Source organism: Leptidea sinapis, chromosome 13 (assembly GCF_905404315.1).
Source record: "Leptidea sinapis chromosome 13, ilLepSina1.1, whole genome shotgun sequence".
Classification (NCBI taxonomy): Eukaryota; Metazoa; Arthropoda; class Insecta; order Lepidoptera; family Pieridae; genus Leptidea; species Leptidea sinapis.
The window spans coordinates 2,458,908-2,478,719 of record NC_066277.1 but is presented as its reverse complement, the minus strand read 5'-3'; the positions used below and the strand labels follow the sequence as shown (position 1 = coordinate 2,478,719).

The 19,812-nt window shown below is 38.2% G+C and overlaps 2 protein-coding genes across 2 annotated transcripts; one reads left to right on the top strand and one right to left on the bottom strand.

Annotated features, from left to right (window-relative positions):
• Window positions 1-1,132: 1,132 nt before the first annotated feature.
• LOC126967478 (uncharacterized) lies at window positions 1,133-8,834 on the top strand. Its single transcript, XM_050811968.1, has 9 exons — window positions 1,133-1,138; window positions 1,826-1,954; window positions 2,120-2,245; window positions 2,684-2,856; window positions 5,868-6,009; window positions 6,658-6,734; window positions 7,665-7,845; window positions 8,296-8,542; window positions 8,628-8,834. Exons 1-9 carry the CDS (start codon window positions 1,133-1,135, stop codon window positions 8,774-8,776), a joined length of 1,230 nt encoding a protein of 409 aa, XP_050667925.1. The 3' UTR covers window positions 8,777-8,834.
• Window positions 8,835-15,797: 6,963 nt separating this feature from the next.
• On the bottom strand, window positions 15,798-18,317 carry LOC126967511 (TBC1 domain family member 31). The gene is made up of 2 exons (XM_050812003.1): window positions 18,238-18,317; window positions 15,798-18,160 (listed from the first exon to the last, which is right to left on the bottom strand). The coding sequence occupies exon 2, from the start codon at window positions 18,098-18,100 to the stop codon at window positions 16,061-16,063; it is 2,040 nt and encodes a 679-aa protein (XP_050667960.1). The 5' UTR covers window positions 18,101-18,160; window positions 18,238-18,317; the 3' UTR covers window positions 15,798-16,060.
• Window positions 18,318-19,812: the final 1,495 nt, after the last annotated feature.

Below are 19,812 nucleotides of genomic sequence, written 5' to 3'. Positions count from 1 at the left end.
TACTTGGAAAAAGCGCGTACATCGACCGTACCATACCTACGTTCGAAAAAAAAATTTAAATTAGATTAATTATTTAATACGAGTCCGGCGTGGAATTAACACAACTGAAACAGCTCTCAATAAGATTTAAAATATGGAGCGGATACAGTTAATGAATGTATTAATGTTTTTGGTCTAATCGGTCCTGTAAAGGAAACTGACTTGAACAATGAACACCGAGGAAAAGCAGCCACTAAGCTAAATTATGATGAATTGAATGCAATTGTTTAAGCCGATTCGCAACTACCAAAGAATTTGTGGCATGGTTTAATCTTATCATAGCCACAGCTCGAGAAATTAACACAGGGGATGTTCTAAAGAGCTGTTTCACCTGATTCCTGCCACGACACACCACAAAAAACGATATGATCTCCACCATCTGGACGTGTAGCGTTCCTCTACAGTACGGTTTTCAAGAAACTTTCTTCCATGTACAAGCTGTGGAATGAGCTTTCTTGTGCGGTGTTTCCGGGACGACATGACACGGTCATACCTCCAAAAAAACGCGTACAACTCCTTAAAGGCCGGCAACGTTCCTGTGATTCATCTGGTGTTGCAAGAGAATGTGAGCGGCGGTGATTACTTAACACCAGGTTAGCCGTGCGCTCGTTTGTCCTACTTTTCCATAAAAAACCGTTTTAACTCTACAGAACCATTAACGATAGACTTGCAATCACACTCAAAACGTGTCCAAGACAAAAGACTGCTCAACACAACGAGTGAGCAGAGTTTTTAGTTAGTCAGCCTTGTTATGAAGTATAATATTCACGTATGAGTTTAATAGACCTTAACTATATAGTAGAACATATAGTCTAAAATTTAGTAGATCTTTTTACCTTACCAATATAAGGTCAGCTTTACTTTTGCAACAACTCTCGGACAGTTTTTGGTCGCGCTTTCTTAGCTTTGTCCACCTAGGTACTTAGTAAATATTATTGTTCAAAGACTGGTATAGTTTAAATTGGTGTTAAATTTAATAACTTTAAAGTTATTCTATATCTATCTAATTCTACAAAAAATTGTTACGTACATCTAACAACTCCCTACATCCACCGTCTCTCTACTGTATACCTAAGCAATTTGAGAAATAAAAATGAGGGTAGACTTATATTTTCATTATCATCGTTCTAATAAATCTAAAGCAAACTTTACTTAGGTAGTTCTATGTCTTATAAAAAACTGTGTTTTATCGTTCAAAAAATATATTCAACATGGTACGTAAAATTCTACTTTATACATTATTTAAAAAACTGAAGTGTATGAATTATAGAACCAAGATCTCGAGGTAGAAAAAAAACCTTTTACTGATTTAGTTCATCTTGTTGATTTGAAAATTGAAACAAATATTTTCAAATACCCATGTAACCAAGAATGAGTGGCTCAATCACAGTTCAAAACTAAATCTCAAACCTATACTAAGTACTTCGATACCTGCATGAGGATCATAGCATTTGGAATGCCTTGTAATTTGTATCGATAACTGGGAGACAATTTTCAGCGGGCTGAAACTTTGCCAGAGTATGTAATACCTACGATAAATCGCACCAAACCAATAAATAAAACCCAAGGTGCAAATTATAGCCTCCATGCAAATAAAAACTGAAACAAGATTGAACTCTTTCTTTTGCAAAGGCATTTCAAAAAGTAAGGTGTACCTACCTAGTGTTTGGTATTTCAAGTGCAATGGAACAGAGCCTTTCCGAGTTTTGTGTGCAAATCCACCTCACACTATGTGAAAACAAAAATACCTCACCATACTAGGAAACTAAGTGCTTTTGAGTTTTAGGAAGTCAGTGCTGATGTCATAGAACTATGCGGGTTGCTTCAATGCCTTGGTTACAATATCAAGTCTTTGGACACAAGAGATGGAAATACTAGCATGGATCGTCCGAAGACTGTTACAATAACCTGCCAGGTTTATATTTGTTTTATTAATTTTATACAAGTAGATTTCATCTGAGTGGAAATGGATATATTTAAACATAGGTACAGTTGACGCAGTACAGTCAGTATTACTAAAAACGATAGGTACTGTTTGCATAAGTTTCCATACAACATTTAAAACAGACTTATTTTTCAGGCATCTGGAATTCAAGTAATGTTGGAAAGTGCTGATATGGGCTGTTCATGTCCAGGTAACGCCAATGAGTCCAACAGTGGATTCTGGCAAGTCTCTGGAATGACGGGAGGTAAACAGCTCAATAAGGTTGGTATTTATTAACTAAGTATAGTTAGGACTTGTTAGTAAACATGGCCTAGCGAAACATTTTCTAGCAATCTTTAGTACTTAAAGAATGCTAGAAAAATTTGATTAGTTCATGGTCAAATTTAATTTCTATTTGCTATGTTAAGTATTAAAAAAGTACTTGCAACAATCTAAAAATAATCCGTAGCCAAAAACAAATCAGTCAGGCACAGTAAAATTATTAATTAAAATCAGCAATAGAATAATTACAGGATTTCGTTGTGCGGGGGGGCTGTGGGACGCCCCCTGTGGACACAATTACTTACTTTTACAATTTTACCTTTAAAATTCTTTATGAGTTAGTTCTACCAGCGCATAGGAAAAGAAATGCCGTCTGAGATAGAAGAAACGTTTGATTGGTTTTAGTTAATTATAAATATTTTTCTTATTTTTTCACAGGAAACCACCAGTGGTCTGATTGGCTCTCTACCCCGCAAAACGCGAGAAGAAGTAGCTAATAACTTAATAAAAATTATTAGTTACATAAAGGATCATAATGAGTCTGAACTGGACAAGCCAATGCAAGCAAATAAATCTACAAGCATGCTTGAGCTGAATACTCCAGAAAAAAGGTAAATATGTATCTAGAGTTAACAATAGAAAGAATTTGAAGTTACTCTTTCAGATACTCTAAAGGAACAGGGTCAGCATGATGCAGACTAAGTATATCCACTTATCTATAATACTAGGTATGTACATAACTCAGTGAGTCTCTAAAGCTTAGATAGATGTACCGAAAGGAAGACCTTTTCATATCCTAAGCTACAAAATGGGCTCCATGTTTAAAGTCGCTGGCAAATGCAAGGACATTAATTCAGTAAAACCTGTCATGATATTCTAAATTATTTGCCTCGTGGATGTGACTTAGGATGATGTTGTATAGATGGGCAAACGATAAAATGTATCCGAATATGGCGGACTATTAACGCTCTATACTCAACCCTAATTGAAAATAATAATATTCAAAACTCTAATTTTAAATAATAAATAATCCCGCGCTCAAATAATGGTGAACGACTAACCTTACCCACAGAACAGTTTATAGTTATTTATGCAACTGTTGTGTAATAAGGGGTATTAAAACACGAATGTGGATTTGTGATTGTGATAATAGCATCACATGAGTGTTTTAATACCTAATTATCAACAGTTGCATACAAGACTTTACTACATCCAAAATATGAATCCTCTAAAAGATTCTGAAACAGCTTACTGCTAACATTAAAACTTCAGTCCTAGTAGTAACTTAATATCATTAATAACTGATTATATACAAATAAACTAAGTATTTATGAAACAATTATTTATTTTAGTAGTAATTTACATTTTTATAGTGCAATTATTAAAATTCACTAGAATATTATGTTCTTTTGGAAATTAATCGCTCATTTTTTGTAAACAAAACAATAAAAATATCGAAGAAAAATGGCGGGGATTCGAATAACCTACTTTTTTTTACGGCGCGCGACGTTCGGGTGTGTGGAACGCGCGTAAACCAAAATGTTCTTTTTTTGAAATTCATACAGATGCCACGCGTTGAGCAAAAATAATGTGGCTGTCTGTTAAAACTCTTTGAGCATGAAGGGAATGAAAAAAAAAATAGGAGTTGTTATGAAATTCAGTACAACATTACAACACTCTTTTGGATGATGTAATGGTTATTAGAACATGGGGTGTTTTAATGTTGGCAATAAGCTAACTGTTTCAGAATCTTTAATAGAGGATTTAAAGCATGGGTGTAGATAAAAGAGATTACAATATAGGTAACATTAAGGTATATAGATGAAACAAATCTTTGTTTAATAATGAAAAAGAAAGCGACAAAGTTGTATAGAAAATATCTTAAGTACTTACCACAACGCAATCTATTCATCAAACTTTAAATTTTAACATTTTGAAGGCTAGGCAGGAACCTACCGTATTACCGCACCGTTTCATAAAATCATAATCTCATCTACAGTGTGGACGTTATTTGTTTAAGGCAATTTAGCAGTTTTAATTAATTGTTATTAAAAGGCATTTATTTACTCAAAATTGATTCCTTTAGAATTCTTTTTGATGTCATTTCTAATATACTAGATACTACTACCGCTTCGGAAACAAATGGCGCTCTGAGAGAGAAGAAGCGGCGCAAGAAACTCTCCCAGCATTCTTTTTATGCGCTCTTTTCAATAAAATTGTACAATATTGTACCTACAGTAATTGCTATCGCTATAAAATAATCACAATCTAGTCCCAGGCTGTCCGATCATTTAGATATTCAGCTGTGGAGTAATAGGATTTACGACAGAACCATTTATTTATAAAACATTTAAATTCATGTATAGATAATGCCTGAACAGTGGTTGGCACTTTATTAAAGAAGTGTATACATTTACCCTTAAAGCTTATTATGTATCTAAGCCTACTAGAATTAGTTACAAGCAATCCCTTATTTCTAGTGTTATAATAATGAAAATTACTATTAAGAGCAAAAAGGTGACGATTTTTGTGAACGTATATTAAATTTTCATAAATGTACTGACAATGAACAGTCATAATATTTATTTCTTTAAATTTTTCTTTGAGAGACTGTCTATAACCAAGCTGATATATAGCACGAACAGCTCTCTTTTGCAGAGCAAAGACTATATCAATGTCAGCAGCATGACCCCATAGTAAAATACCCTACGTCATGATGCTGACGTATAACTGAAGTACACTAATCTAGCGGTCGCAACATTCGTGTACTCTCTAATCTTTCTAACGGCATATGCCGCAGAGCTGAGTCTATCTGCTAGATGGGCAATATGTGGACTCCATTGAAGCTTTTTATCTAACGTGATATCCAAGAAGACTGTTGTGTCCACAAGTTCCAACCTCTGGTCATTTATAAGTACGTTGGTTTGTACCTCCACTGTGTTGGGTGTAATAGTTGTTTGTGTGGTGTAATGAACCGTAAATACTTTGTTTTCTTACTGTTTAAGTGCAGATTATTCGTCTCAAACCAACGCACTATCTTTGTTTGAGTGCATTGTTTACCTCGTCATCAATATCTGCACGTCGCTTCACTTTAAAAATAAGTGAAGTATCATCAGCAAACAATACAATCTCATGGCTATCATCTACCATAAACGGTAGATCGTTAATATATATAAGAAACAAGAAAGGACCGAGAATAGAACCCTGTGGAACACCTATTCCCATAGGTTTACCCGAAGACCGTTTGCCATTTACATCGACTATCTGGACTCTTTCGCTTAAATATGATTTTAACAGATTTAGGGCTTTATTTTTACTCCATAATGCTTTAGTTTTAGGAGTAAAGTTTCATGGTGGACGCAGTCAAATGCTTTGGACAAATCACAATAAATGCCCAATGCATCTTGTGACTCTTTCCAGGCGTAAAAGATGTGCTCAATGAGTCTAGTACCCGCATTAATTGTTGATAAGCCCCTAGTGAAACCAAATTGATTTTTGTTCATTAATTTACAAAAATGCATTTGTAGCTGTTGAAGCAAAAGTTTTTCAAAAATTTTACTAAAAACAGGCAGTACTGAAATAGGTCTGAATTAGCAGCGTCAAAATTATTTACACATTTCAGGAATGTGGAGCTTAAACTTGAAACTCCAAATCGATGCAAATCTCTGGATACTCTCGCATTAGAAGGTGGCTCAAATATTCCTGGATCATGGCTCCTGCAACGACAATTGACCCACAGCGCTGACGTAATGCCCAAAAAGACAGTACGTTGATAATAATACCTTCCTTAGATAAGAAGTGATGACATAAGTAAGACTTTCATCTGGTAATTAGTGACACGAGGGAGAGCGAGGTCGGATCGTTCCAGTCCCTTCATCTTCCCTCGCATTCGCTCCGCTTCTATCGGTTTCCCGGGTGCGATTAGGACGTAAGAAGGCGAGGCGAGACAATCAACCTCCCTCTCGCCTACCCTGTCATTTGAATCATGGCCATCATAAGCTCCAACTAAATAAATCGACAGTAAAGATGGCTAGCACTCCTGCCGCCTCCACTCGCCAAGTCTTGTCCGAGAATAGTTAGGAAGCGCCATGCGAGAATCTTTTTTCTGTATGATGCGGCCATTTAGATGTAGGATGTTAGTAGATGATGTCAGTAACTACCTGTAGGCCACAGATCGCCGGTGCTACAATATTACAACATAGTTCTGTATTTTTTCTAGCGCGTTGAGTGATATCACTTAAAGCGCTAGAAAACATGCAGAACTAAAAAATATAGCTTTCTTTTTTTAAAGGAAAACAGCTATCACCGCCGGCCAGGCTCTCTTGCAACACCAAAGTAGTCATACGACCATATAAGCTTTGGAGAGTCTTAACTCTTTACACTTCTTTAAACCTTACTTATATTTTTTACAGTCAATGTATCAACGGCAGCGCACTTACACTGTCTCTACAACATCCGGGTCTATAAGAACACGAAATAAAACATCAAGGTAATTAAGATTAAGTAAGAAATAGTACATTGTTTATCAAGGAGACAAAGGAAACGTTTCCTATGAGATTAAGATTTGTAGGCACGAAACACATTCGAGGGCCTCAATACATCCTATTAGTGGCATAACACTTTCTCACGAAGGAGACATAATGCTTTACTACACCTCCGAGTTATAGTTGTGTATTAGTCTGGTAAATTTTGCTCTGGCTGATCGCGTTATATTGCCCAGTGTGACGACTCGGTCTCATTTAATACCCACAAAATAAACTGCTCAGCGAGCCAACACAAGATTACGTAATAAGAACCTAAAAATACAATTCGCATTTTTCACGTCCGTTAACATTATTAATTTTATGATCGTTGATTCTTTGCCGTCAAGTGAGAGTCAAACACGCACACAAATAGGTGTTCCACAATGTCGGTTCTTTCTTTTTCCTTTTCTTTCATTTGACCGCATAGAACGAAGAGCGGCTCTAATCATCGACAATCGGCTTGATTCTTTGCCGTTACGTGGATATGTGGGTTCTCGCTGCATCTTCTACCGCATTTATCACGGGGAGTGCTCAGAAGAGTTGTTCGGACTGATACCAACAGCCGAATTCCAAATTGGACATAACGTCAAAATGCGAAGTTCAACCCGCATCATGTTGACGCCTGCCATTCTACAACTGCGTGATTTACGAAAAAATTTTTACCTCGCACAACAACTTTGTAGAATCAATTACGAATAGCAACTTAAAGGCCGACAACCACAACATCAGATGGGCGGTTACCTCACCACTTCCCATTACGTGTGCCTCCTGCTCGTTTACTCCCCTTTATATAAAAAACGATCGGTAATCGTCGAAGAGAATGAATTTTATTCGCCATTTCCGATTGCGAGTTTGTGAATTGCATAATATACCTACTTTTTTATTTTATTTTACAGCCCCATTAGGAAATGTCCAGTATCACCAGATTTACTTGCCACGCTAGTTCAAGCGGAAACGAATTGTCACGATTTAAAAAATTTACTAAACTATATCATCCACTTACTTGCTGAGGACGAAAAGAATGATTCATCAATGTCTTCCCTCGCCTTGGATGTATCTAGAATTTCACTAATAAAGGTAAAGCTAGTATTTGTCTACTATTCACTCAACAACTTTAATTATTTAGTGGAACGTTTTTATAGATTCATGTTTCAATTTATACTGGGTTGGTACCTTCATGTGTATCGTTAGTTGACCACAAACAATTTTTCAAGGAACTTTCTTCTACGTGCAACCCAACTATAAAATGAATTTCCTTGTATGTCTTTTCCAAGACGATACGACATCTTATCGATACGATACCTTCAAAGTATCGATACAACTATCTTAGAGGCCGGTAATGCTCCAATAATCCCTTTTGGGTGTTCTAAGAAAGTAAGAATACCATCAGGTGACCCGTATGCTCGTTCATCCTCTTCTTCGCTGTGAGCAAGGTACCCAAGTTTATAGATCATTTCAACCTAATCGGAATTTCTAACACTAATAAAAACTTGTCTTGATTAAATAGGTAATTGCAATATTTTTCAGGGTCCAGAACTATCCAAGCCTTTTACATCTAGTCCTAACATATCTTCTTTAGGAATGGCAAACGAAGATATAACAAAACATCTTAGGAGAGCAGAAACGGGTTCAACAACCAGTTTAAAATCCGACAACAATTCTGCGAAACAATCAAAACTGCGTAAATATACACCAGGATTGCTTAAGTTTAAAAAGGAGAGTAAGGAACCACCCAAGCCTGATAAGAAGGAAATCAAGAGTCGTTTATTCAGTAGTGAGTTACAATAAATATTGCTACTTCTAAAACTGGTATAAAACTCCTATGATAAATAAAAAGCATGATATGTTTTTTTTCTCAGACTTTATGAAGCCGAAACCCGGATCACATTCAGTATCACCTAGTACATCAAGATTGAACGTAGACGCGAGTCCGAATTTATCTGGTGCCAAGAAAAAGTACAGTCACATCAAGTCCACAATTCCTAGACCATCATCCAAGAAGGAGTAGCATAAACGTTTTGTACACATTTTCACTAAGTTATTTAAACTGGTCGGCTGGTTCAAGACTAAATAGGAAATAAAATTTATAGTCATTACATACTTATTTCATTAGTTTCCATTTCTAAGCTTGAGATACATCGTTATTATCGCTCGTGCGAACTGGCGACGCAATAATGATTCTTATTTTCAATAGGGGGACAAACGGGCATGATAGTGTTGCGTAGCAACGCTGCAACGTAAATGACGAGAATGTCAAACCGTCAGCCACACCCTGCTCCTAGAAAAACTGCAACACATCGGTATAATAGAAACCGCACACAAAATCCTAGAGTCATACTTAAAAAGTCGGTACCAGATTGTAAAAATCGGAGCTCATCAAAGCAAATCCAAGCTGCTGACATGCGGGGTTCCTCAGGGATCCCTTCTAGCACCTTTATTATTCCTGGTGTACGTAAATAACATACATCAAGCCGGTTTGCAGGGTCATCTTACCCTTTATGCAGACGATACATGTCTATTTTACTTCGGCAAAAACTTAGAAGAACTAATGGGAAATGCACAAGATGATTTAAATATACTGCAAAAGTGGTTTCAATGTAACCTTTTAACTATCAATGCCTCCAAAACATCATATATGATATTTAGTGCTAAAAATAAAAAACTACCTGACATTCCTAATTTTACCATCAACGGAGAAGTATTGCAAAAGACTTTTGAAGAAAAATACCTTGGATTGACACTCAATAAACACTTAACATGGAAATCACACCTAATAAATATAATAAACAAACTTTCATCTCTAGTAGGCTCTCTACACAAAATAGTTCGGTGTATTCCAAAACAAGCTCGACTATTGATATATAATGTCCTAGTTAAGCCACACTTACTCTACCTCATTGAAATATGGGGTAATGCAGGTAAGACTAATATAAAACCAATCCAAACGCTACAAAACCGAATAATAAATTTTTTACATAATTATGACTACTTAACTTCTACCGAAACTATTGAACATTACTCAACTTTACAACTACTACACATGCATACTTATATATAAGATAACTCATAGACTCATTCACTCAAATACAACATTCACAACAAAACACAATACCAACAAATATGTATTACGTCGCGCCAGACACCTTGTATTACCTAGTATTAAAACCAACTATGGTAAAAATAATATAACATTTGCAGGAGCACAGCTATACAATAAGCTTCCGAAAACTGTTAGAGAAGCGACTTCGCTCAACATCTTCAAAAAAAGGCTGCTATATCATTTTCAAAGTAATGAATAAAAACATCTTATCATAATAACAATAAACTATATCTTGTAACTTGGACCACCGCCTTAAAAAACCGTAAAGCACCAATGAGCAAATTCGCCTCTCACTCACTGATTTTATGTTCTCATGTAAGTGACGATAGTCTTAATGAGAAATTAAAGTTCTTTAAACCGAACTTCAAGACATTGTTAATTTCAACAGCTCCGTCAGCAATACTCGTAGCTCAGCGGAAAAGTGTTTACTTTAGACGCTGTAGACCCGGGTTCAATACACCTACCAGTGTATGGAATTTTTTGGGTTTTGTTAAGTTAATGGAAATTTCTAGTAAGTTCAGGATCAAATCGAACAGAAAAAAAGGGATGGAAAATGTGGAAGCAGTATAGAAATAGTTAAAAGAATTTTCTAGTACAATTTAAATTTAAAGATGGAATGGGAGAATAATTTCGAAAATGGAACAGATCCGGGGGTATATAAGCCGTACTAAGCGTGGCCTACGTTCAGTTCTAGTTGTGACTCGAAAGTGTAAAAAAGAAGAAAAGAAGAAGTAGTGAAAAGTGAAAGTGTTCCAAGAAGAAGAAGATAGAAGAGACTTAGTGTTCGGTGCGGTGTGACGCGTTGATGGTACTGCCACCCACAAGAGGAGCAGCGGCAGACCGACGAAGTGAAAGTTCAGAAAAAGTGAACGCAAATAAAAGACTCGTTCCTATAAGCGGAGCATTATTTCCAATCCCTGACCCACTCCCGTGTCAATTGGTGTCAGAAGTGGAAGGTCTGTGGAAGCACTCGGCGCTGGGAAGCAGGAAGTGACATACACAGACCTTCTTGACGCGTTGGAGGCACGTTATGGCGATAAACACCTTGAACATGTGTATCGAGCGTAATTTAAGGACCGCAGTCAAAGGGCCAACGAAACTCTGCAGCAGTGGTCCGTGGAAGCTGAGAAGCTAGTGCGTAAAGCATATCAGTCGTCGCCAGCTGCAATAGAAGAAATGTTGCTCCAAGTGTTCATCGATGGAATACGGGACGCCGAAGTAAGAGCAGCCGTACGATTGAGTCATCATACTAGTTTAAAGGAAGCGGTGGCACATGCGTTGGAAGTGGAAGCGGTTCGCCACGATTCTCGGGCGTTGAGACTCCGCGAAATTGTACCAGCAGATTCCAGCCAAATGCGAGAATACAACCCGGTATGCTACGGCTGTTGGGAGAGAGGACACCTCAGGAGCACTTGCCCCAGACGTGAGCGCATAACGCAAGGTAGGGAGGATGCGACAATCACAACGTCACCGCTGGAGCAACAGGAAAAGGCCAGAGCAGCGGGGTGGGTGCTGGCCCGTAAAAGGAAAGCCCCAAGGATCTTCGTGAAGCAAGCATGTGACGGAAACACTTTGGTTATAGAAGGAATGATTAATGGAAAATCTTGCCGTTTCACTTTGGATACGGGAGCCTCACGTACAGTCGTAAGCCAAAGAAGACTAGAGAGCATCGGAAGACGACATATGCGAGAAAATGTAAACTTAACACTGACAACAGCTACAGGCCAGCGCATATCAGTCCAGGGAGAGAAGGTCGTGGCCATGAAACTCGGGGATACGTTGTACTGGCAAAAAGTGGTAATAGCGGATATCACAGATGACTGCATCATTGGGTTGGATTTTCTTCGGAATCATCAGTGTACCATTGACATGAAACATGGTGTATTGAAGCATGGAGGTGAAGAAATTCCAATAAAAGGCGGAACTTTTGGGTAAGTGTTGTGCTTAAGAGACACTACTTTAAATCCGTGATCACAGACCCTAGTCCCTAGACCCTAGTCCTGCCAAGGGATGACAGAGGAAGACCTTGTAAATGCGAAAAAATAATAGAAAGAGAGACATCGGACACGACATGGATCCCAGCCAGGACTGTTGTGGGAAACTCCCGAATTGCGGTGGTTCCCGTGTTTAATCCTCACGAGGACAAGCAAATCATTGGGAAGGGAACAGTGATCGGAGCTTGTGAGGAGATAGCTTGGTTAAGAAAGTGTGAAAAAGGGAGGAAGACCGTAGCTGCAAGCCAGGATGAGAACATACAGAAACTTCTGGATGGCTGTAAGGACAATCTTACCAAGCTACAGTTAATAAAAGCGAGAAATTTCCTGCTACGCTACGCCGGGATGTTCTCGAAGAACGAAGGGGAGATCGGAAGAACTGGTTTGGTGAAACACAAGATCGACACAGGAGACACTGTTCCGATACGGCAAAGACCAAGACGTATTCCGTTTGCACGCGAACAAGAAGTGGAAGACATGATTCGGGATATGAAAGAAAATGGTGTGATAGAACCGTCATCGAGTCCTTGGTGTTCTCCAGTGGTTCTGGTAAAGAAGAAGGATGGATCAACTAGATTTTGTGTGGACTATCGGCGTTTGAACGATGTAACTAAGAAAGACAGTTATCCATTGCCAAGAATCGATGACACCTTAGATTCACTTTGTGAAATGACGTGGTTCTCTACTCTGGATTTGAAAAGTGGATACTGGCAAGTCGATCTGGACCCTAAAGACAAAGAGAAGACGGCTTTTTCAACTGGAAAAGGGTTATGGCAGTTCAAAACAATGCCCTTCAGATTATGCAATGCCCCAGCTACTTCCGAAAGGTTGATGGAGCATGTGCTGGCAGGTATGTTGGGAGAAACCTGCCTTGTCTACTTGGATGATATAATCATTATGGGACGAAGTTTTGAAGATCATATTAAGAAGCTCGAAAAAGTCTTCGCAAAACTGCAGGGTGCCAACTTGAAGTTGAGTCCAAAGAAATGTCCCTTCTTTCAACGTCAGGTGAATTACTTGGGGCACGTTATCTCGGAGCAAGGCGTTGCGACGGATCCTGCCAAGATAAGTGCTGTCAAGGACTGGCCGACGCCGACAGAAAAGACACATGTGAGAGCATTCCTTGGACTATGCTCTTATTATCGACGCTTTGTGAAAGGGTTTTCCGATGTTGCTAAACCCTTACATCGACTGACGGAGGAGAAAAGAGCCTTTTCCTGGGATGAAGACTGCGAACAAGCTTTCTTAGAGTTGAAGAAACGACTATGTGAATCACCTATCCTCGGATATCCTGACACGGAGGGAAGATTCATAGTAGATACTGATGCTAGCAATTCTGGAATTGGTGGAGTGTTATCTCAGAAGAGGGGAGATCAAGAAGTTGTAATTGCATACTTTAGCAAATCTTTATCGAAGCCGGAGAGAAACTACTGTGTAACTCGTAGGGAGTTACTTGCCGTGGTGAAGACATTACAACATTTTAAAAAGTACTTGTTGGGTCGCAAATTCCTCGTAAGGACTGATCATGCCGCCTTGAAGTGGTTACTAGAATTCAAGAACCCGGAAGGACAAGTGGCCAGATGGATTGAGCAACTTCAAGAGTATGACTTTGAAATCGAACATCGAGGAGGAAAAACTCATGGAAACGCAGATGCTTTATCTAGAAGACCTTGTCCGACGGAATGCAAACATTGCATTCGTCAGGAGGAGAAAGAAAATCCAATAATCCGACTGATCAGAACAGATTCGATCGATAGGAACTGGAGCAACGATGCAATGAGGAGAGCTCAGGAAAATGATAAGGATCTTCAACCACTTTTACATTGGCTAGCAAGTGGATCACTTAAACCAAAATGGTCTGAAGTGGCTAGACACAGTACGGCTACCAAGAGTCTCTGGGCACAATAGAATAGTTTGGTGATGCATGACGGGTTGCTCTGCCGGAAATGGGAAACCCCGCAAGGAAAGGATTGCCATCTGCAACTGGTCGTTCCCAGGGAGAAGGTGAACGAGATCCTGAGAGCTTATCACGATGGTTCTTCAGGTGGACATTTGGGAATAAGAAGAACTCTCATAAAAATTAAAGAACGATTTTACTGGTTGCATTGCCGTGATGATGTGGAAGACTGGTGCCGTAAATGCAAGAGTTGTGCAGCTGTCAAAGGACCTCAAACCCGGAGCAGAGGAGCTGTGAAGTTGTATAATGTTGGGGCTCCATGGGAGAGAGTAGGTCTGGATATAGCCGGACCGTTTCCAGTCACCAAAGCTGGAAGCCGTTACATAATGGTGGTGATGGATTATTTCACGAAGTGGCCGGAAGCAGTTACCGTTGCGACGAAGCTGGTGAATGAAGTTTTCTGCAGATTCGGTGTGCCTTTGGAGTTGCACAGTGACCAAGGGCGGAACTTCGAGTCACAAGTATTTCAAGAAGTTTGCAAGATCTTGGGAATCTATAAGACCAGAACTACGCCATATCATCCACAGTCGGACGGGATGGTGGAGAGGTTCAACCAAACATTGGAGCGACCTCTGGTAGTAAAAGTAGTGGACAGTCATCAGGATAACTGGGATGAGTACATTCCACTGTTTCTTATGTCGTATAGATCCGCAATACACGAGACGACTACGGTGACTCCTGCGTACGCCAATTTTGGAAGGGAATTGAAATTGCCAGCTGATTTACTCTCAGGCTGTCCACCAGACACTCCAAAAAGTATAACAGAATATGTGGATGAGTTACGGAACAAGATGGTTGACATCTACGAGGAAATTAGAACAACTGGGCTTAAGGCAAGTGAACGGATGAAGACCCGCTACGATCGAAGAGCTAATAGTCCTAGTTTTCAAGGGGGAACCCTGATTTGGTTACACAATCCTGTAAGACGAAAGGGGAAGTCTCCGAAACTCCAACCAAGTTGGGAGGGACCATACAAAGTAATCACAAGGATAAATGATGTGACTCTCAGGATCCAGCGTACCCCTCGAAGTCCCCCGAAAATCGTACATGTCGATCGGGTGGCTAAGTACTACGGAAGCAACGATGATCGGGACGATCATGTCTTAGGGGGGGGGGGGGGCAGTGTTGCGGAGCAACGCTGCAACGTAAATGACGAGAATGTCAAACTTCAAGACATTGTTAATTTCAACAGCTCCGTCAGCAATACTCGTAGCTCAGCGGAAAAGTGTTTAACTTTAGACGCTGTAGACCCGGGTTCAATACACCTACCAGTGTATGGAATTTTTTGGGTTTTGTTAAGTTAATGGAAATTTCTAGTAAGTTCAGGATCAAATCGAACAGAAAAAAGGGATGGAAAATGTGGAAGCAGGATAGAAATAGTTAAAAGAATTTTCTAGTACAATTTAAATTTAAAGATGGAATAGGAGAATAATTTCGAAAATGGAACAGATCCGGGGGTATATAAGCCGTACTAAGCGTGGCCTACGGCAATTCTAGTTCTGACTCGAAAGTGTAAAGAAGAAGTAGTGAAAAGTGGAAGTGTTCCAAGAAGAAGAAGATAGAAGAGACTTAGTGTTCGGTGCGGTGTGACGCGTTGATGGTACTGCCACCCACAAGAGGAACAGCGGCAGACCGGCGAAGTGAAAGTTCAGAAAAAGTGAACGCAAATAAAAGACTCGTTCCTATAAGCGGAGCATTATTTCCAATCCCTGACCCACTCCCGTGTCAATATGGTCATGTGATTATTTATTTATTAAATTAAGAAGGATCATCACTGCTCCTTAAGATTTCTGAAGGTTCAGACCTGAACACCACCAAGGAATGTGGATTTAACCCACAGTAAGATTTACGGGAAAGAAAACTAGAGATGCGGGCGGGGGGATGTTTCTGCCATCACGGCGATATAACTTTGTTTTTGCAGTTCTAAACCAGTAAATCAGAGATTAGTAAATATTTGTTTTTAATTTATACAAGTGAGAAACAAAATTATTTTTTATGTTTATTACAACGAAATTCAACATAATTATCATATCTATCATATTCTAGATGAAATGCAACAAATGTAAATCTGAATTTATATAATGTGGTTGCAACAACAATTACAAAATCTACTTCCAGTCTACAGTACCAAATAGATTAGAAACTAGGTATTGTAGGCTGTCTCAATATTTAAATTGTGGCGAAAAATTAGCGTTGATATAGACTAATACACTTCCTTCGACCTTTGAAGGCTGTCCACTGTTAGCTCCTGGAAGTTTCCGAATTATTACAGTTAAAAAAAATTCTTTCAACTTCTTTTTCCAGTTTATTATTCTTTACTTCTGATTCGGCTCTCACTAATATGTTTTCCTTTTTTTGTGATCTAGACTCATGACTCTTTTTTATATTAGCTTCCTCATTTACAGGATGTATAATGCTATTGATCAGATCATCTTTTATGTTACTTGGACCACATTCTCCTTTACTTTTCTTTCGGTCTTGTCTTGCTTTATATTTATGCTCAGTATGTCCTCTGTCAATTTCAGTATAATTCACTACTTCTTCTGAATCAAACTCTGAACCTGTATCAGTATCAGGTGGCTCATGTAACCTATCACTTTTAATACATTTTTTCTTATCTTTTCTTGTCATTTTTAAACAAATTGTTGCTTTTGGATAGCCTGTGAATTGCTGATAACAAAGCCCTTTATCAAGAGCACAAAATTTGTTGAAAAAATTTCTAGGATGTATTTCTTCTGGAGTTTCATTCAATAGATTGTATGCTTTTTTTATAAATGTCTTTTTATCTATCGGGTTCTGGTTGTGAAAAAAGTTTTCTACCTGATCATGTGTTTTCTGTTTTTTAATTGCATTCCTTTGAGTGATACTGTATGACGCTACAGCAAACAAAATAAATGAAGGTTCATTGCTCAGTATATGGTCCCAAAGTATTAACCATTCAGAACATGTCAGTATTTCACTAAAAGCGGTCTCTAATATTTTTAATGCATATGTTTGACTTGTAATTTCAAGCTCACAATAATGATCTAAGAGGGGTTGATCATGTTCAGCAACAATATTCTCAACCATAGCCAGTATACTGATGGGAGGAAATGGTGCATATTCAAACCATAATTGATACTGGTTCAGTAGCACAGTGGCTACACATTCAAATAAAAGTAAGGGATCTTTTTGTAATACTTTTACAAATGGAAAAACAAATCCAGGAAGGAATTTGATAACAGCAAAAAGTGGGCACCAATGTGAGAGACAAGAAAGCAGCCTCTTCAAACTTTTCAGTGTTATTGAGCTGTGAATAGTAAATTGTTTTTCTATATCTTTATATGCAGGATGAATACCTTTATCCACTAAGGCTGAATAGGCCAATTTGTTTCTTGGAGTACGGAGTAATGATCTCCATATAGTAGCTCTAAATTTATCAGGGTATTCTCCATATTGCATTAGTATTCTTCTTAACCTAGCTGTATCCATGCAGATACGCATTCTATCTTCAACTTCTTCTTTAGTTGGTGTTGGTGATTTAGTTATTTTATGACATTTGTGTGGAACAGATGTACATGGCTTATCTACTAACTCTTTGTTACTCTGGGACAAATCCATAACACATGATGTGTTGTAGATATTTACTTCTCCCATTTGCAGTATGCAAAGGAAATACTTTCCTGTTGGACTTACAATAAAACTCCTAATTCCTCCTGATTGACATTGAATTGTGTAAACTATTTTAAGTATTTCAACATTTAGAAATTGAAGTATGCAATCACTACTGAGAATACCCAGAATCTTATTAGCACCCCCATCAAACACTTGAGGAACAAAGTATATTTGCTGAACACCATTTATACCATATTTGGTCAGATCAATAGATTTCAATACTTTCCATGTGTCCATACCAAATAGAATTAATAATGGAGATAAGCCAGCCATAGCCATTGCTCTGCCATTCATTGTGAACGCTATACTCTTCATATGTTTGAGCTCACTTGGAATAATCTGTTTAACCGACTTCATAGTTTCGTGTCGCCATATTTGGATGGTGTCATTTTGAAAGCAAGAAACCAAATAATCACCCGCTGGTGTAAACATGATTTGTTGGATATTAGCACTTGCATATGTGTTTAATGTAAAATATTTTGTATAATTTGTAAGCTCCCATAGTATAGCTTCCACTGGACTAGCAGTGAGTAGGTTTTTCATTTTATTATTTGAAAAAGATATATGTTTAACAGGTGCAGAGTGCCCGGTAAGCTTCAAGGAAATATTTCCATTCTCAATATCCATAAATATTATTTCGTACTTTTTATTAGCAACAACTAATGTATCCAAATGGTTTGGGAAGAACTGTAAAGCAGTGCATGAAGCTTTACTTAATATTTTCCAAAACTTTAACTGAGAAAAGTCGAGTATAAAAATGTTACCGTTATTGTCTGCGCATGCTAATTTCTCTTGAGCATCATTAAATGTGCCGGTGATAAACCTAATGCGACGGGTTCCCCCATTAGAACCACGAATTGTATGGTGAAGCTGTAAAACTAAACCATCTTTAGGTTTTGATTTTATCTTGATGTCAAACTTGTTTATCACATCACTCCGGCCATTTCTATTTTCCATGAAGATAATATTTAAGTCTTATTTCTTGGTCAGTATGGGTGAGTATTTCACTATTTGAGTTTTATAGGACACGAGATATATTACAATTTAAAATTTGGCGGATTCAAATTTCAATACAAACAAACAACAGCTGGTGATACCTGACCTACCTATATTAGTTGTCACCAAAGAGAATTTAACCACTACTTTAGTCATCACAGAGTACTTATATATATATATATATATATATATATATATATATATATATATATACTTACTCGATACTTGAGTAGGTATGTGCAGGATCAGTCGGTAGCTTGAAAGTTGACCAAGTACTTAAACATAATAAAATTAAAGACTCTTCATGTTAAACAAAAATGATAAAGAATGACTTAAATACATTTCTATTAAAAAAAGAGATTTATAAAATATATAACTATACAACCGTACAATAATTTACTTCCAATATTTAACTTACATAACTAAGATCTTAATATTTTAAGGCAGTCAGTTTTATTTTTTTTTTTATTAACCATTATATAATATAATAATATCTAGATTACCATTTTTTGCAGTGATTTCATTTATAAGAGCTCATTGTTCTGTTTAAGGGTGCGGTTTTTTTTATGTTATAGGAGGACAAACGAGCGTACGGGTCACCTGTTGTTAAGTGATTACCGCCGCCCACAATCACTTGCAACACCAGAGGAATCACAGGAGCGTTGCCGGCCTTTAAGGAAGGTGTACGTGATTTTTTTGAAGGTACCCATGTTGTATCGTCCCGGAAACACTGCACAAGGAAGTTCATTCCACAGCTTTGTAGTACGTACGTATACGTACGTATACGTGTTATAGTTTTGATGATTGTTGGCCTGAAAATATTTTTGATAGAGTCTTGGTCTATTTCTAGGGACTGTAAGGTTTATTTTTAAGAAATTCTGGGGATATGATTCTACAATGTATAATTTTATATAAAGTTAAAACATCAGTTCTTGTTCTTCTTCATACAGGCGCTTTCCGCAACTCGACGTCATATGCGCCTATTTTGCGTGCGAGGGTGGTAGAGGCTACTCCAACCAGCCAAGCTCCTCCAAGAAGTCACCCAACTTCTTAACGTCTCGGAAGACTTCCCGAAGAGTGCCTGGTGACCCCAGGTGCTTCACCCTGTAGTTTGCCACCTCACTGCATTCCAGCAGAACGTGAGTAGCTGTTTCCTCTGCCCCCAGGCAACCTCTGCATAGAGGCCTGTCCGTGACACCTATATTAAATAGATGCCTGTTAAAATTGCCGTGACCTGTGGCCGCACATAATATTAATCTTAGTCGACACCGATTAAGTTGTAAGATTCCCTTGGTAAAATGCAAGTCGGCGCAAGGTAAAGCTGCTTTGGCTTGCCTGCACTC

Coding starts and splice junctions, on each gene's coding strand:
- LOC126967478 (XM_050811968.1), top strand. Junction 2,246..2,683: donor GAGGTAAACAGCTCAATAAG/GTTGGTATTTAT, acceptor ATTTTTTCACAG/GAAACCACCAGTGGTCTGAT. Junction 7,846..8,295: donor CTAGAATTTCACTAATAAAG/GTAAAGCTAGTA, acceptor AATATTTTTCAG/GGTCCAGAACTATCCAAGCC.
- LOC126967511 (XM_050812003.1), bottom strand. CDS start 18,100: ATGGATATTGAGAATGGAAATATTTCCTTGAAGCTTACCGGGCACTCT.